Below are 19,054 nucleotides of genomic sequence, written 5' to 3'. Positions count from 1 at the left end.
TATGATTTTACTTCTCAGGTCTTGTATCCTCTTACATAAAATAGCAGACTTAGAAAAATAGGGGAGTTCTGACCAATTAGGAAAATATTACCATTGGGATTATGGGGTTAAACTATGATTTCTTGAAAGTTACAAATTTGTATGTCATGGTAACTTAATTTATGAATGATCCATCTAACTTGTTTTTCAGCAGCTGATTTAAATTTTCTCTGTTTTAACTTAACCTGGGGGTTCATAGATTTTCCTCAAAATTAGAAAGTTGTGGAATTAAAGATACACTTTGCCTTTCATTAATTTGCATAATTATTGAATGGCCAAATTCTCTCCAGTATTTAAGAAGCCTTGGGTTATGTTTACTAGTCCCCACTCTTCACTTGGGGAAGAGGTGGATTAAATAGTTCTCTTTTAGTACCTGGTGCACTTGCAGTAGATATTGTCATGTGATTTCAATAAATAACTTTTTGAAGAGTTTTTTAACAATAAATAGTTTCTAAGCTGGTATTATTAACATTTACAATAATTATTTTTATAAAATATTTTTCTCTACTTTTTCTTTCCTTTCAAAAATAATTCATTGCCTCAATTTCTCTCCGTACTTTCTGGTTTAATTGAATCTGAGCTTTTTGGTGGTGGTGACTGTTAGCTAAAAGGATGACCATATTTCCTTCAAGTTGTGAGAATGCATGGTAAGATAGAATGTATTCTTGCCACCATAGAAAGTTTTTGTTGCCCTCCAGAAATAACACAGACACAACTGGGGCCAACTATATAATTGTTGGGGCCCCATGCAGAGCTTGTTGAAAAAGGTAGACAGAAAGAGCTGTTAAAGGCACTAAAATATCAAGCTTTTCCCTTCTCTTCATGAATCTTCTCTGCTCACATGTATCCTTCATTGTCCCATTGGACTTCACTTACAAAACATAGGTTCAAAGGTGAAATTATTAAGAATTTCAAGACATTGACAGCAGAACATTAAACCAAACGTAGGAACCCCTCTGAGCACACTCTTGTGAAACTGGCCCTGGGAACAAATGACCAGTACCTCAGTAAGCCAGCTGGAAACAGGAGGGAACATTTCCTCTCTTCTCTCTAGAGTCTTCCTCTATCTCGAGGTGGAGGTGTACGCAGAGATCATGGCTGTTGCTGGACTCACAGCTCCAAAGTGGAATAGAAGGCATGAGCCTTGGTGTCTAGTGTGCAAGTGCATGAACAAGGTTTCTTCTCTTATTTTTGTCCTTGGTTCACCAGCACAATGGCTTCATCATACTGTTTACCTTAGTGGAGAGAAGGGTGCTTACTTGTTCATGGTGAGGGATATTATTTTGATTTTCCATTTTTCCATTTGTTTGACTTTCCATCACTATATTTACTGAGTGATTGCTCTATGCTGATTTTTGGTTAGGTATTGTTACTATCTCCCTGTCCTCATGGAGGTTCCATTCTCATAGAGGAAAATATGCATGCAATTAGCAAAATAAAAGATGAGACACAGTGTAAAGACTGTCCAGTATAGAAATGCTCTGAAGAAAAGTTAATTAGAGAAAGTGGATGGATGTGGTGGGGCAGGGGCTCTATATTTTTCAGGGTGGTGAGGGAAGTCCTTACCCAGGAGGTGGCATTTGAATGAAGACTTGCAGGAAAGAAAGGAGGCTGCCCTCTTGGAAGTGTCTGGGAGGGTCATAGTCAGGGAAAGAAATCTGCAGTGGGAGCAGAAAATGTTGTCCTTCATTGACCTTGCATGAGTTTTGGTGCAATTTTAGCTTGTGCAGATCCACATGAAAGTATCCTTTCCTTTTTTTTAGGTAGAAAAATAGCTTCTTTGTCAACTCAATTGCAAATGAATGAAAAAGAATTTCTGTGCCTTGACTGGATGTGGCCGTATCTCCCTCAGAAGAGGCACAGCTGGACTCTGATGTGGACTAACTTCTACAGAGAGACTTTTCTTTGTAAAGGACATTGCTTCTTAATGGCTGAGTTCAAAGCAAACTTTAAAAATTCCAATCGATTTCTCATTTATTACATTTTGTTTTGTAAAAGATTTTCTGCCAGTGATTTCAGAATGAAGGTGCCAATAGTAAAATAATTGGTTTATAAATGGAAAGTTAATCAGGCATTCCCCTTTACACCATCCCCTCCAAGGTCAGGGATATGACTGAAATGCAAAGAAAACGCAGTGTACCATTGGGAGATGAGAGGTCTATGTGAAAGGTCATCAGCCTTAAGACTCCTTACAGAGATAAGTGTTGAAGCAAATGGCTTCATGAGCTTTGGAGGAACAGGACATAGTTGTACCTGGGAACAGAAGAATGGTATCTGCAGTTATATTAATTGGGATAACAATTATGAAAGTACCAGAAGCCTCAAGTTTCAGAGCCCACACTAATCCCCAGGAATACTTTTCCCCTGGTGGATATAATATTGCTGTTTTCCAGGTGCATTCCTAAGATAAATTACATTTCTCAGGCTCACTTAGTATAGGCCACTATCAGGAACAGGATTTGGGGGTTGCCAGAAGTTTCTTTGGTTTCATCCAGACAACTCTCTGCTTTCCTGGAGTGTCAGTGAACTTGATGGAAAGGGTCAAAGCTGACTTGACTTTTATCTGGAAGTATGAGCTCTGTGTCATGGTTTCAGTGAAACACAAGGCAGTTTGTTAGGGCTCAACATGGTCTTTGAGATTCTTCTCTAATTCTTCATCTGCCACCCTGACTGGCTCCACACTTGTTCTTTAGAAGACTGACTCAGAGGTCTACCATGGTAAGCATGGAAACAGAGTAGAAGGATCTGGAATAACTACTGGCCTCCTGCTTCCTGAAAGGATTCCTGTTTACATGATGATAATGTATTTCTTTAAGATGTTGACTCACATGTAGCTGCGTCCTGCCTAGAGACAGGGTCTGCTGTGTTGAATGGCTGCTTTAGATTTTCATGGCCTTCTATTGAACATAGATTATGTTTTCCTGGAAAATAGAACATTAAAATACTTGGTAATTCTTCCATAAACTGAGCTGAATTCCAAGAACAGCATGTAGGTAATCCTACCTGATTCACCTTCAGAGCTCTACTTTGAATTTCTGTTGGTGGCAACAGAGCCCGTCATGAAAAACAGCATACTTCACCTTTGAAAATGAAGAGTTACCTTAAAAAAAGGCCAGACAGGTTTTAAAAAGTTGTTGTTTAAGGCTTTTGTCTGATCCTTATCTGAATGAGAAACCCTTCAACGTAACAAAAATATCTAGTCTCAAGCCATTGGTGGTTTATATGACATATTCCAAAACCCTTGTAGGAAACTTAGATGGCATTTGAAAGGGTCAGTGTGACAGAAGTATATTCCATAAACACATTCATTTCAACCAGTGACGTTTCTGTATTCCCACTGGGGTTGACTTTTGAAGCCGTAGATAAGTAAGACTTGGCACATATGAGACACTGCAGGTTTTGCAAGCTCAATGTGTCATTTCTCTCTTTCTCTACCCCTCTCTACAGGAAATACTAAGTTATTAAGTTCACTGCTATTTCCTGAAATGGCATTGCTATTTCCTGTCTGAAGAGCTGTAGGGGCAGGTTTCTAGGACACTGTGCCTAAGAGTTAATGATTCCACTGCTCATGTTTCCCAGAATATTTCATTCTCTCTTTTCTGTTAGGCAAAGATCCAGGGGGGTTAGGTCTGAGAAGCAACACAAAACATATGCCACTCCCTACTTGGACTCTCCCTGAGAGTAAGTCACTTTTTTTCCCTCTGGAAACTGCTGCCACTTTTGGACAATGTCTCATGGATGTCTGGTGACACAGAGGATGGGGAGGGGACTGGACAGGAAGGTACAGGAGCTCTTTGCCATTGCATTCCTGCTTGCTTGGCCAGAATTGGTTAGGAACAGGGAAGAGAGCATTTAGGTTGAGTTTGCTATAGAAGATGAAGGGAAGCCAGGCAAGACACTCATTATAGACACATATGCTTCATATTTAAAGAAAAATATATTTTTAGGTTAAATTAACTTCAGAAGCATAAACCAGGATGATTTCTGTTAGAGCACTGTTGAGTTCCCTGCCCCTCAGGTTCCACAAACCTGCCCTTACAACCATCCTTTCACATTGAGTCCTTACCTGTTTCAGGGTCCGTGGGCTGGTAATGAGCCCATCCCCAGGCTGAGAATATCTGTGGTTGCCAGAAGCTCACAGAGAAGAGCATCTGAATGCGTTTTATCTTTCAGCTGAAATGACTTCCTAAGGACACACACATAGTGTCATTGTGACATTTATGGTCTTAATTTCAAATCCTTTTCCTATCACAGAGAAATAGTTCAAATCACTAACCACCCATTTGTCCAAGAAGCCAGATCCTTTGGAAATCACGCAAAAACACCCAAGAGCAATAATAAAACCAGCAACACAAAATAGGTTAGAAAGTCTGTGAAGATCTATTCCTATTGGTTTCTTTGGACAGTAGCCGGGAGGCAGCTTTGACAATATGATCTCAGTTCAGTGGCATATGGCATAGCATATTAAAGGAGGAAAGGGTGCATGTCAAAGCCCAGTGCATGAGGTCTATGCTTCCCAGGCAGTGACTACCCAACCAAAAATCACACTGGTGTTTGCAGTGGGCATTTCTCAGAAAAGGGGAAAGGAAAGGAGAAGACAGAAAAGATGGCTTTGTGAAGATGACACAGAGATTAGAATTATGAAATTTCAAGTCAAGGAACACCAATCCCATAGTGTTGGGCAGCTTCTGTGGCTCACCAGTCTCCTCTATAAGGAACACAATTTTTTTTTTTTAGATGTTAATCTAGTCATGAGGGTCTTGCTGGTCTGGGAGCTATTCTATCTCTTGAACCTCCTTTGTGTTCATTATCTGATGGTTTTACAGATTAACTCATAGAATCACCACTTTATTCCTCAAAAATTCTTGGGACAGTGATGTAAGGGGGAGATCCACTTCCATAGAAAGTGTACTCTGCAAGGGCAGAGATTATCAAAGTATATATTTTTGTTTCTGTATGCATTTTCCTGTGAGACCTTGCCAGCTCTGACTGGTTCCATGTCTATTTTCTGAGGCCATGATGGTAAAATCAACATCACTGCCATCCTACTATACCAAGTCCTCTTCCAAAGGAGTTGTGGACACTAGATAGAAGATAAAGCAGAGACACAAATTATCTGAACTTTGGTGTAACTTTCTCTCCAGGGTCAAGACCATCCTTTCCTGTCTCCTCCAAAGAAGACACTGATTCAAATGTCTTTCCTAATTAAAAACCGAGTTTTTCTAAGACACACATTTTATGGAAGGTAGAATGCTTGTGCGAGTCTTGTAGGGTGGGTAGGAGTTACTCTTCTGGTGACTAGGTGGGGTAAGGATGGTCTAGGTGGGGGGAATGCACATGAGGAGGCTTTGGTGGGGATGGAACGCTGGCTTGGTATACATACTGAGCAGTGTCAGTGATATGGATCCACTGGGAAGGCAGGGTTAGTATCATGATCAGATTGAATTTTTGAAAGAGCCTTTTGATGCCCTGATGGAGCATGGGCAGTAGTGGGATGAGTTCTCCCTACTTTCTGGCAGGGAGAACTGCCAGCAGACAATGGAAGGAAGTAGTAAGTGCCAAGTGGGATTTGATCTTGATCTGCATGGTTTTAGAACATTTTATGTCTCAACTCATATCACATTTCTTCTCCATCCATCTTTCAGAGGTGTTGTGAAGCACAAATGAGATAAAAAGTAGCAAGGTATGTGCAAGAGCAGCCTAAATTATTAGAAACAGCTCCTAAGAATGACATTCTGTTATGCTGAGTAGACAAGAAAAACAGACCAGACCTCACACAAGGCCGCATAGAATAGGAGAAAGAGGGATGGGTAATGATGTGGGGTGTATTTCTCACAGTCTAACTTTTCAATCATTATGGGAATTCATAATTTAGATGCCTTTTTTTTGAAGCAAAAATAAACATAATATGCAATTAAGCCACTGTCCGTGACACGTATTTCTGGAAGACGAATCATGCCTCCATAACATTTACTAAATAAAACACAGAGAACATGATCCATACATCAGAAAGAAGTTGCAGCCTCTTCCTAGGGTGTAGGATCAGTTACATCAATGTTCCTAGCTCTGTACCTGGTACGTTGTAGGTGGCCATTACATTAAAAAACATAATGTAGGGAACCTACACGTTTCTTTGCCCCTGCTGGCATGCAATTTTGTTTTCTCTCTATAATGCAACTGGAATTATTCAAACTAATCAAACATTTGCCTTTACAAATATAAGAGGCTTCTAATACACATTTTGGTTATGTCCGCTTACACTTTTCTTTTTCTTGGTCGTATGCAAACATTGGGTGAACCCTGAGCTTGGGAACCTTTCTGTTCTTTTCTCCTTGTTTTTGTTAGCTGAGGTTGGAGGTTGAATGCTGAATAAACTCATCTCTGGGTCTCAGAACTCTTGATGAAGGCAATTCTGCCCTCTGATATTATGTGTAATATAATATTGGTAATTTGACCTGTTTGATTTCTACATAAGCTGTCATTTTATACACCTACAGAAAGCAAGGGAGGAAATGAATGAAGAGGATGTTTCTAGTAGCAAACAGAAACAGTCAGTTACCAAAAGCTATCCTTGCTCAAGTAACTACTTAAGTATTTTATTTAAGAATTTTCGATTGTAGCTGTGTATTTTGTGCTTCTGGGTGTTCTGGTAAATGGTCAGTAATGACTTTGAGTTTGGTTATAAAATGTTACCTAATAGTTTAATATCACTTGTATGCAGAAAGTAATCAATATTTTTATAAAGTATGTGTATTATTGATAAATGGTTGGGATAAACTATAACATTTTTATCTGATGAAAACAGTAATACAAACTCATTTTATAGCAAATATAGGAAATACATGAAGGTGCAGAAATTACCTGGGATCCATTACTCAACTATAAATGCCATTATTTGAAGTATTTCCTTTTTTTTGTTTATGAATATGTAAAATAACTGTATGTGAATATATATATATATATACTACATTATAAAATCCTGAATCCCACTTTTTCCCCTTTAACATTAATGTACAAATATGTCTTTCACACTATTAAATATTCTTTGATGATACTAGGAATGGTGAAGGTTTTAAGTGGTTAATTTAGGATTATTTGATCCTTGGCATGGCTAGGTATTTGGTGCTTCCAAGCCAGCTTTGCCTAAAGGATCCTTTCCTCCTGTGTTAATTAAAAATAAGGGTATCTATATTTCATCTAGAGGGTGAGAGCTGTTTGAAGGGAATCAGGAGTCTACGGCCATACCACCCTGAACGCGCCCGATCTCGTCTGAAGGGAATCAGGATCTATACATTTTATATTAAGAAAACTGTAGTCATATATATGACACTGCCTCTTTTGTTTCTTACTTATATCTCTTTTCTCTGTAAGTCATAGAAGTGATTAAACTTTATTTAGTAAGGGAGGTGATTCCTCCAAATCTGGAGGGCTCAACTCAAGCGGACGTTGAATGTAAATGCAATATTTTCTGGAGTTCAAATCAGCCCCAGCACCCTTGTATGTATATTCTCTCTCATGGCATCAGATCCAGAGCAGATATCAAGGATGCAAAGAGATTAGGATTTAAGAATGCAGGGTGGTGTGTTTGTCAGACAGGTGGTTGGAGGCAGCACAGAGGCTTTGGGGGCACACAGGCCACTATGTAACTTATTAGGCAAGGCTTAAGGTTGAGGACAAAGGTAGACTGGACTTTTGGAGAAGGAATATGGAGTATGACTTCTGCTTTTAGAGGGTAATACCCTCAAGTTCAACTGGTTCCTTGGTATACGTCTGCCATTTAGGTGAAGTGTTAATCTAAGTGGAGGAGAACCCACATTGACATATGCTTGTCCCTTGTAGGAGCCGAGGCTGACCCAGATCATAATCAAGTAGGCATCAAGAGACCCACAGGCCAGTTCACATAAGGAGACAGGGTTCTACATGCAGGGGCTGGAGCAAAGGGCTTGCCTGCCCTGGGCTGGGATGGCCAGGGGCTGCTGAGCAGGATGGGGATGGTAGGGGGACTGCTCCTGGCTCCATAGGACAGATGATCCTCAGTGTTCAGATCATGTGAACACCTCCGATGCCCCACCATGGCCATACCTGGGAATCTGCTGGTCTCCCTTGGGGACACCAGTCCCTGTCTCTGCCTATCGCCTAACTAAACACCTGCTTATCCGCATGTCTCTTGGGTACCCCTCTGTTCTTTGTCTGTGTTCAGAAAGCTGCTACCAAATCTAGTTCTGCTATAACAAAGTGCCACATGCCACATGGCTTAAAGAATAGAATTCTATTTTCTCCTAGTTCTGGAGGCTAGAAGTCTGACATCAAGGTACCAGCAGTTTTGGTTCCCTCTGAGAGTCATGAGGAAAGCTACTGTTTCAGGCCTCTTTCTGTGGTGTGGAGATGGCTATCTTCTTGTCTTGTCACATCGTCTTCCCTGGTGTGAGTGCCTGTGTCCAAATTTCCCCTTTTCATGAGGACACTGGTCATATCGTACCAGGGCCCATCCTAATGAATTCATTTTAACTTGACTACCTCTGTAAAGACCCTATCTTTAAATCAAGCCACACTCTGATGAATTGGAGGTTAGGACTCCACCATATCTTTTTTGGGGGACACAACTTAACTGTCACTGTCCTGAGTGAGCTCAGGGTGAGGGGTCAGCAAACTGTGCCTTCAACTGAATGTATTTCTGAAATGCAGCTTGAATTACATGTCCTTTCTAAAAATGAAAGCAGCAGAATCCTTTAAAATGCTTCCCTTTTGAAGGAATAACTTGGCAGAGAACCCTATGTAGTTGGATTCATCTTCTGTCCCAGTCGGTTCAGATCAGTGCAAAGGAGAAAACGAAGAGTAGGTATCTTTCTCTAAAGTAATAGAAGATGATGCAGCGTCCATCTGGGTTTAAGCTAGAATTACCTGGCTATGGACTATCTCAGTGGGTCACCATCCTGGTGACAGCGACTGTCCTCGTGTCTAATTGTATGTGCCAAATACTCCCTACACATAAGGCTTCCACCTCTGCCCCATTGAGGCTCATGGGCTCTGATAGTTCCATTGGTGGGCCCAACCAGTGTAGCCAAATAGAATAGCAGCCTAGCACAGTGGCAGAGAGGATAGACTCCAGAGCCAGAATGGATTGGGTGGTAACCAGTGCCACCCTGGGTGTGCAGCCTAAACTCTGTCTGGAAAGAGGTGTTATAGGGTTGCTGGCCTAGAAAAGCAAGGCTGTATGCCTTGCTTATGGCTTGCTATGCTGTGAGCTAGAGGATTGTGGGAAGCTGCATGGAGGAGACTCTGATGATTTGGGAAGGAAATGAGGGGGGACAAAAGAGTATCAATAGTAACAGTTATTATATATATATACATATACACATATACATATATATACCACACACACACACACACATATATATATATACACATATATATAATCTAAATATATATTAGAGAGAGCACACATGCAAGCTAGGGTGTGGGGAGGGGGAGAGGGAGAGAGACTCTCAAGCGGGGCTCCATCTCATGATCCTGAGATCATGACCTGAGCTGAAGTCAAGAGACAGATGCTCAACTAATTGTGCCATGCCAGTGCTCCAGTTTATCATATTTTTTAACTAAAATCTTTTGGAAATACTAACTTGTTCTTTTAACCTCAAGAGTTGAGATCTTCCCAGAGAAAGGCATGCTGTCTTCAGGGCATGTGGCACCATGTTAATTTCATATCTTCTCTTCCTAACCTCCCATCCCATCACTTCTTTCCCTGAAATGCGCATAATGTATAAATGAAGCCTATTTTCGCCTACTATGTTTGCAGAATAATTTCATGTTTCTTCGTCTTTGCTTTTAAAATAAATGGCATATCCTATATTTCTCATTCACCAAAAATCCTAAAGATAAACCCTCAGTTGAGTTGCTTTTCCTCGTTGGGTCTTACAAGGTCTGGTGATGTGCATTGTCATCAGCCCTCCCTGGAAAAAGGCATTGACTCTTTTCCGTAAGAGTGCTCACAAACCTTTCTAGTGCCCAGTGTACAGAAATTAGAGTGTTTTCTTTCACTTACAACAGAAAAGGAACATATATGATGGTGTGATTTGCAATGTTCCATTTACATATGCAATGCATTATGATATAATTGGAAATAAGAAGCAGCCTAGGATTTCCACATATTGATATTTCTAAGTGGTAATAAGTAGTCAAGAATTAAACACACACACACACACACACACACCTTTCTATTTCTTTCTTTCTTTTTTTTTTTTGGAGGAAGTAGGGGAGGGGCAAAGGGAGAAGGAGAGAGAATCCCCACCAGGCTCCACACTCAGTGGAGAGCCTTACATGGAACTTATTCACATGCACAGAGATCATGACGTGAGTGGAAACTGAGTTGACTCAACCAACTGAGCCACTCAGATGCCCCTCCTTTTCTAATCTTAGTATAGAAAAGTTTCTGTACACAAATTATTGAGAGTATTTTAGGGACTGCAATTTAGAATTTTGTAGTTTATATTTGCTTTTAGTTAGTTTGTGAGCCTGATAGTTGGCCAATAAGCCTAAAGAATGTTATGAAATTAATTTCTAAAATTACATGAGCAAAACTCATTTAAAAATCACCTTAAAAGCAGTATTTCTATATTCCTCAGCCCTCTGGGTTGGGAGAGGTAATATGGGGGAATTGTTACAAAAATCAAAGAAAAAGCCTGTTGCCTGTATTGCAAATTTGGAATTACTGACATGGAATATTATTCAATTTCTAGAGCTTTTTAAAAACAATTGCCTTGAAATAGGAAATCAAATAATCTAGTTTTCCTCTAAGAGATGATCTGATTCAAATGTGGGATTTTGTTTTGCTTTTCATAAACAGAGACAACAGAAGAAGACATTTTCCAATGAGATATATTTACAAATAATGAAAAATTCTTCCTTTTTTTTTTTTTTTTGACCTGGATCCTTGCATTCCCCCAAACTTAGCTTGGTGCCTAGGACTTACTAGATGCTTAATAGTTACTTATCAAATAAAAGACAAAATAACAGTCTTAGGTACATGACCTGTTGCTTCCTCCCTGCACGCTGTGGCCCTGTTTTTCACTCAACTGGCCATTAGATGGCTCTCCATATCCATACCAAATCTCCACTAATCTGCGCTGGTTAATGCATGCAGATAACTATGCTTGCAGTTCAGGCTAGGAAATCCTGTTGAAAGAACAACTCAATGCTCCCTTTTCACAGGCACCAGTTTCAAGTGCTCTGGACTACTTGTGTGTACTGAGGCCTAAGACAAAGCTGGTGATGTTCATGTTGAGTGGTTGGAAGAAGAAACAGAGGGGCTATTCTCCTTTAACCAGAGTTAAGAGATGTGTTCTTCCCTATTCTGGAAATGCTAAATAATTTTATGGTTTGTAACTTTTTAGATTAGCCAGGCACAGACTTTTAGTCGTTTGTGTGAACATTCTTTTTCTTCCACCCCCCCCTCCCCTTCCCACTCTTCTCTCCCTCTCCTGTCTCACCCACATGTTGCACACACACTTGGACAACACACTATGTGTCATCACACAGAGTGCTGGAACCCTACAAGTGTTGTTTGGGTGGATGGTGCATTTGTTGAGCTGCTTGTCTGTGGATATTGGGAGTGGAGAGCAGGACTGTCTGCTGTTGGATGGACGGAACTCACTCTGCTGACACTGCTTTGTGGTCAGACTTTGAACCATCAGTGTAACCGTAAAGTTATAGTTAGGCTGGTTCTCTAGAGTGGCGCAGTAGTGTTTCCCCTGGGGTGTAGACACAATTTTAACCATGTAGAAGCCTTGCTGGTGTGTAGGTAGAAACAGTTTGGAGGGTGTGGCCACTGGAGCCTTCCTCGTAGTCACTTCTCCATCCATGCTCTGGGCTACTGTAAAAATAGTAGCGCTTGGAAAAGGGCGGTTTTCTTTGGGATAAGTCCATTTCTTTGAATAATATATTTTTCCCCTGGTTATGGAAGTGATACTTTTCCATTGTAGAAAATTTGGAAAAAAACAGCAGAGTATCATAAAAATAATAATTCTAACCATTTTAGAGACAAAATTGAAATCACATAGTAGTTATAATTTTATATCCTTCTATCCATATTACATCATGAACATACTCCCATACTGCCATATCAATAAATATTCTTCAAAAACTCAGTTTTTATTTATTTATTTTTTATTTTTTTATTTTTATTTATGAGAGTCACATACACACAGAGAGAGAGGCAGAGACATAGGCAAAAGGAGAAGCAGGCTCCATGCACCGGGAGCCTGACATGGGATTCGATCCCCGGTCTCCGGGACCGCGCCCTGGGCCAAAGGCAGGCGCCAAACCTCTGAGCCACCCAGGGATCCCAAAAACCCAGTTTTTAAAGGCAATAACTTATTCCATGTTTTGCCTGTTCTTCATCTTATTTGATAGTTTTCCTGCTGATGGAAACTTTGATCATTTCAACTTTTTTACTTGCAGAGTCGATGCTGAAATAAATATTGTTATATGTGCATTGACCTCGCATCTCTGATTAATTCCTTAGAATAAATATCTGTAATTGGAATTAAAGGGAGAACACATCTATTCTTGATATTGGGGAACAAAATGCAGCCTTTCTCAGGAAGAATTCTTTATTCTTTTGGTTATGAATTCAGGGTCAGATTAGAAAACTCTGAAACTAGGATTGTATCTGAGTTTTGCAAAGTATTTCTCACATAGCATCTCTTCACATAAAACAATGTCAGTGGCAGGAAACCTAGATTGTTCCATTTTGGAGATAGCTATTTTTCCCCTTGCCTTATACTTGTGTCATTTGTTTCCTGAAAGCTTAACTATGAAGGTTTCTATTAGAAAAGGCTGCTTTTTATAACCCTGGAGTATGAAGCTCAGTAACTGAGCTTCATAAGGTTTATAGGGCCTTCTGTCACTTGGAGAGACTAGTAAGCTGTCACTTATGCATTATTAATGATGCCCATTGCTAAAAGAAACATTTGATTATAATCTCTGTTGTGGGCTCAATGTAGATAACACACCCACGTGTGTCAGGCTTATCCTCATTTAGAACTTGGAGTCTAAACGGAAGTGTTTTGGCATGGTCCTTGTAAACTCTGCATGCTCTTTCACCAGGAGGACACATTTTATCCCATTTTATTATTTATTTACTTAAAAAAATTTTATTTATTTATTGAGAGAAACAGAGAGAAAGGCAGAGACATAGGCAGAGGAAGAAGTAGGCTCCTTGTGGGAAGCCTGATGCAGGACTTGATCCCCAGACACAGGATCATGCCCTGAGCCAAAGGCAGATCTCAACCAGTAAGATACCCAGGTGCTCCTTTATCCCATTTTAGTAAGAAACCAAAAATATAGGGGTTTGAAAGCATTCCAGTGACAATTACTATTGGCAAAAGCTCTTTTTTAACTTTAAAAGGCTGACATTGAATGAAAAGGATATTAATTTTACTTTTTAAATGCTTTATGAAGTAAAAATTTATTTCTAGAGCTCAGCATTTGGTATACAAGAGCACCTCTTAATGTTTTTCAAATAGTGTTCTTTTTTAAAAATTAATCACGTATTTCCATTTTGAAATCTGGAATATTTCTGTTTTTGGTATTTGGAAAAAGGCAGAAAGTTTTTTTAAACCTATGTATGCACAAGTCTTTTAACATTCTTTTTCTGCTTTGGATTCCACCAATTATGAAAGTCAAAGCTCAGAGACAACGCTAAATGGGAAACAGGAGTTCTGTTCACTGTTCTTTTCCTTACTCTCCTGTTCATGTCCTGGCTGTCAGATTTCCCACATTATTCCAAGTTCAGTGGTGTGTCTAGCTTCCTCAAAGTAAGTTGACACAATGCTCCTGGAATCTGGCCTGCCATGATCCTCCCCTCCAGCACTGTGTAAGCAGAGCTGATCTGGGCAACATGCTAAGGGGAAGTTGGCCTGCAGAGTCCTTCTTGATGGTGGACGCTCTGTCCCCTCCCTCCCCCACCCAATCTTCTGATGCTGAAACCTTTATGGGACTATGGGTTGCTCATTGCTGGGTTCTACCCAAGACTACGGTCTCTGAGCTCAAGCCCTCACATTCTGGACCATACCCTCCTCAATCAGATTTCATCATATTGTCTTGACTCAAAAATCTGCTTCTGTACAAAAGCTGATGGCTTGTGGAAAATGACCTTGATGTATTGATAACCTCTAATATCCCACCAGGCAAACTATCCCAGCTGTCGTGGAACAGAAAGGATGACAGACCAAATTGAGATGCTCAAATCACATGGCTTATTTAAAAAATTCAAAACTTACTGCAAAAAGCAACAAGAATTTGATGAGGTAATATATACACCTGAGGTCTGATGCCTGTGAGATAAAAGGACTGTCCTTCCAGGATTCTAGAATCCTGGGCTGAGTTTTGACTATCTGCTGCATTAGCCTTCCCTGCCAATGATGTGTTTACATGGACTAGAGCTGAGGTTAAACAGAGGCTCAGTAGGTGGAAGGTGCTGGACCCAATACAAACTTGGTTTATTGGGAAGACATCTAGCCAATTGCTATAGGTCACTGATTAATGTGCTGAGTGGCTGTTTTAGATGGAATACTGGCCCCCAAAGATGCTGTCATCTTAGTCCTTAGAACTGTGAATTTGTAACCTCATGCAGCAAAGGGAACTTTGCAGATGTGATAAAGGAACTTGTGATGGGGAGATTATCTTGGATTATCTGGTAGGCCCAATGTAATGCCAAGGGATCTTCTAAGGAGGTGGGAGGCAGAGAAGCCAGAGTTAAGATGTGATAATGGAAGCAGAGTCAAGGAGATAGATGTCTGTTTGAGGATGTTGCGCTGCTGGATCTGAAGACAGAAAAAGGAGCCGTGAGCCAAAGAATGCAGGTGGCCTCTAGAATTTAGAAAATCCAAGTGTTAATGGACTGAATTGTGTCCCTCACCCCTGTTGAATTCATATGCTGAAGTCATCACCCCTCAGAATATGAGATAGGGTCTTTGCAGAGGAAATTAAGTTAAAATAAGGTCACTAGGGTGGCCTATGTTCCTACAGGACTGATGCCCTTAAAAGAAGAAGAAGATTTGTTCATAAACAAAGACAAAGGGAAGACAATGCATAAGTACAAGAAGGAGATGGCCATCTACAAACCAGGGAGAGAAGTCTGGAATAGATCCTTTCCTCAAGGCTCTCACAAGGAATCTACATGGTTGACATCTTGATCTAGGGCATCCAGCCTCCAGAACTGTGAGACAATACATTTCTGTTGTTTAAGTCCCCAGTCGGAGGTATTTTGTTATGCAGCCCTAACACACTAATACAGCAAGGGAACAAATTCTTCCCTGGAGCCACCATAAGGTAATAAAGGCATGTCGATACCTTTATTTTAGTCTATTGGAACTTACAATACATAATAGAAAACTAATATGGCGGCTGTGGGTTTAAATGTGTGTTTTTTTTTTGGGGGGGGGGCTGCAGAGCACATATGGGGCCAGAATGGAACCATAATAGGTATCATCAGTGAGTGGCCAGTTTAGGGATGAAAAAGCTATTGGCCTGGAGGTTTCATGACCTGGATCTTATAACTTGATCTTTGTCTCCATTTTGTCTACTGGTAGCACTTGTTTGTTCTATCACCTGTTTAAGATAAATTTAACCTATTCTATCTTTTGCATGTTCTATATGGCTAATCTATTTTTTCTGTGTAGCACAGCATGTCTTCTAGATTATGCCATATGCCTGTGGTTAACACATTAGTTTACTTAACACATCAATGTATTTCACCTGTTTTGCACAAGCCACTAGCTTCCTATGTAAATAATAATGTCCTTTGAGTTCCATCCATCCCATCTATTTCCATCTTGTAATTGTACTGAATATTTTAAAATAGTATAGCAAACACATGTTACAGCTACTGTATACCCAGGGTGCTAATACATTAACCATATTTTTTTTAATTTTTATTTATTTATGATAGTCACAGAGAGAGAGAGAGAGAGAGAGAGAGAGAGAGAGAGAGAGGCAGAGACACAGGCAGAGGGAGAAGCAGGCTCCATGCACCGGGAGCCTGATGTGGGATTCGATCCTGGGTCTCCAGGATCGCGCCCTGGGCCAAAGGCAAGCGCCAAACCACTGCACCACCCAAGGATCCCCACATTAACCATATTTATTTACAGTTAGAAATAGAGGGCTCTGGGGGCGCCTGGGTGGCTCAGTCAGTTAAATGTCTACTTTTGGCTCAGGTCATGATCCCAAAGTCCTGGGATCAAGCCCCACATCAGGCTCCTTGCTCAGTGGGGACCCTAGTTCTCCCTCTGGCTACAGAGGCCCCTGCTTATGCTCACTCTCTCTGTCAAATAAATAAATAAAATCTTAAAAAAAATAAATAGAGGGCTCTATACACAATGCTACTCCCTGACATCATTCTGGTATTGATTTGGGGGAATTCTGTGGCACATGAAAGTTATCAATCTCCTTTTCCTTTTCTTTCTTCCTCCCCAGTTATGATCTTCTTTAATACTTTGGCCACTCTGTATTGTCTATGCCTATTTCCAAGTTACCTTGGCAGGGTTAAACAACTGCAACACAGATCATCTGACCCAAAACATAAAATATTTCTTATCTTATGGAAAAAGTTTGCTGACCTTTACACTAGAGGCCCATGAAAGAAATATTACTATTCCAGTTTCAAATTTGAAGAAGCCAAGACTCTGGAAGGTTATTTACTTTTCTAAGGTCCCCAACCAACCAGAAATGGGCAGTGCCAGGGTTCAACTTCAGAACCGTGCTTTTCCAGTACACCATGATTCTTTGGGGGAACTTGTCTTTAGCTTCTCTGATCTACTTTTCCTGCCTTAGAAAGGTGATTTTGACCTGTCTTAATGACCTAATTATGTTTCTGATCTCTCTTCCAACTTGGCAGACTCACATCCAATACATCATACTTGTTTGTGTCTTAGCTATCTTCTGATTTATTATAGAGCCAGTAAACAGTTCTTTTATTCTGTCATTTGAAGTTGTTGATGAAAGAGCTAAGGTTGTGTTGGGTAAAAATGTGGTTTTCTGACACTAGTTATGTATCCAGCCAGAGTGAATCATTTAAAGAAAAAAAACTTTTTATGTAGAAATAACTAGATTTACAGAAGAGTTGGAAAGGTAGCACAGACAGTTCCTATATACTCTTCACGTCAGCATCTTATCTAACCACGGCATACTTACCAAAACTATGAAATTGACATTTGTACAGTAGTACTACAGACTTTATTCTGATTTTACTAGGTTTTCCACTAATGTCCTTCTTCTATAAAAAATCTAATCTAGGATACCATGTTACATTTAGTCATTATGTCTCCTTAGTTTTCTATAATCTCTAGTCTTTCCTTATCTTTCATGACTTGATATTGCTGAAGAGTACTGGTCAAGTATTTCATAGAATGTCCCTCATTGTCTCATATTTTCCCATTTTTGTCTCATATTTTCTCATGATTAGACTGGAGTTGTGGAGTTTTGGGAAGAATACCATAGAGATGAAGTGCCTTTCTCATTGTATCATGTCAGGAATACACAACAGTATTATGACTTGTCACTGGTGATGTTAACCTCAGTCACTTGGTACGGTGAATAATTTTAGATGATTAATCAACAATGTTATGTCACACACTTTTTGTACTCAGCACAATGTTAGGCAGTTACTGAGTGAGATAATTATGAAATAGAATAGAAAAAAATTCACAGAAAGAGCTAAGGATTTGTAACATGTATAAGAAAATTATTAAGACCTCAAAGAGATGACTAGAGAAAGACAATTCACAAGGGAGAAAAAAGTATGCATTTAAAAAATACATGAAAAAGTGTTTATCTTCATGGGTAAACACAATAATTATCACATCATTATAATATTACAAATATGGCACACAAAAATATTAATTAAAAAGCTAGTATAACCAGTTCTCACCCAGTATGATTATAATTATTAAAAAACATGTAGACTAAAAAAGACAAAATCATAGAATAGATGAAAAAGTGGTTGTTTTGGATGGTGAGTTTGTACATGACTGTTTTTTTTTCTCTTGGCTTTTCTATATTTTTGGGAAAATTTAACTTAGCTGTATTAATCAAAAGTTGAGTAGGGTAGCGGAAAGAATGCCTACATTAGAGTCAAACCTGGTTTGAGTCCTTGCTCTGCTTTTCGAAGGTTTTATTTTATTTATCTCAAAAAGAGAGAGAGAGAGCATGAGCACAGGAGTGGTTGGGAGCTTCAGAGGCAGAGGGAGAGGCGGACTCCCTGCTGAGCAGAGAGCCCAACACAAGGCTCAATCCTAGGATCCTGAGGTCATGACCTGAGCTGAAGGCAAATGGCTAACTGGCTGACCCACCCATGCGCCCCTTGCTTTGCTATATAAAGGTCTTGTGAACTTGGGTAAGTTAGCACCAGGGTCACTTTAGATTCTTAGATGTCAAATTGGAATCATGAAGTAATTTTGCAACGTGTTTGGGAGAAAAATAAGTGAAGCAATAAGTTTGGAAGCACCTAACACTGGTTATATTTAATATTATCTTTCTTAAAAGACATGGCACCCGCTTTTGGGATTTTTATCTATCTATCTATCTATCTATCTATCTATCTATCTATCTATCTATCTATCTATTTAGAGATTTTTATAGTCTCTATAGAGACAAAATTGAAATACATTCATGGATGAAGGGCTGGAAGGTGAGAGTCTCACTATTGTAGGAGTTCAGGGGAGGTGGAGAAAAGGGTGGAAGAAAATCCAAGAATGTTCTTGGGATAGGTGAGACTTCAGCATTCATTTAGTAACTAACACATTGAATATGCCAGACCCTGTTCTGATCATTTTGTATGCACATTCATTAAGATATTTATTAAGTGCTCACCACAGGCCAGGCATTGTTCTGGAAACTGGTTGTAGAGGGGAGAATGGAATAGATGAAAGTACCTGCTTTCAGGGAGGTCATATTCTAGTGGAGGGAGACAGATAATAGACAAACAGTCTGAGTATGTGTTAGTGCTGTGGAGGAAAAC

The 19,054-nt window shown here is 39.8% G+C and overlaps 1 protein-coding gene across 3 annotated transcripts in view; it reads left to right on the top strand.

The window, feature by feature from the left end:
• Positions 1-19,054, top strand: part of SETD4 (SET domain containing 4) — a 135,509-nt gene that overhangs the window by 98,813 nt on the left and 17,642 nt on the right. For 2 of the 3 annotated variants that reach the window (XR_008662905.1, XM_055313749.1), the window contains one exon: positions 1,803-7,021. The exons of the other annotated variant lie outside the window; for it this stretch is intronic. Coding sequence is in view for 1 of the 2 variants with exons in the window: in XM_055313749.1 (XP_055169724.1) it covers positions 1,803-1,814 (12 nt within the window). In the remaining variant the exon portion in view is untranslated. Of the gene's footprint in view, positions 1-1,802; positions 7,022-19,054 lie in introns of those variants that run through there. 3 annotated transcript variants of the gene reach the window in all.

This window comes from Nyctereutes procyonoides, unplaced genomic scaffold (assembly GCF_905146905.1).
Source record: "Nyctereutes procyonoides isolate TBG_1078 unplaced genomic scaffold, NYPRO_anot_genome, whole genome shotgun sequence".
In the NCBI taxonomy this organism is placed as follows: Eukaryota; Metazoa; Chordata; class Mammalia; order Carnivora; family Canidae; genus Nyctereutes; species Nyctereutes procyonoides.
The sequence above is the reverse complement of the archived record's forward strand: the minus strand, read 5'-3'. Positions and strand labels throughout refer to the sequence as shown.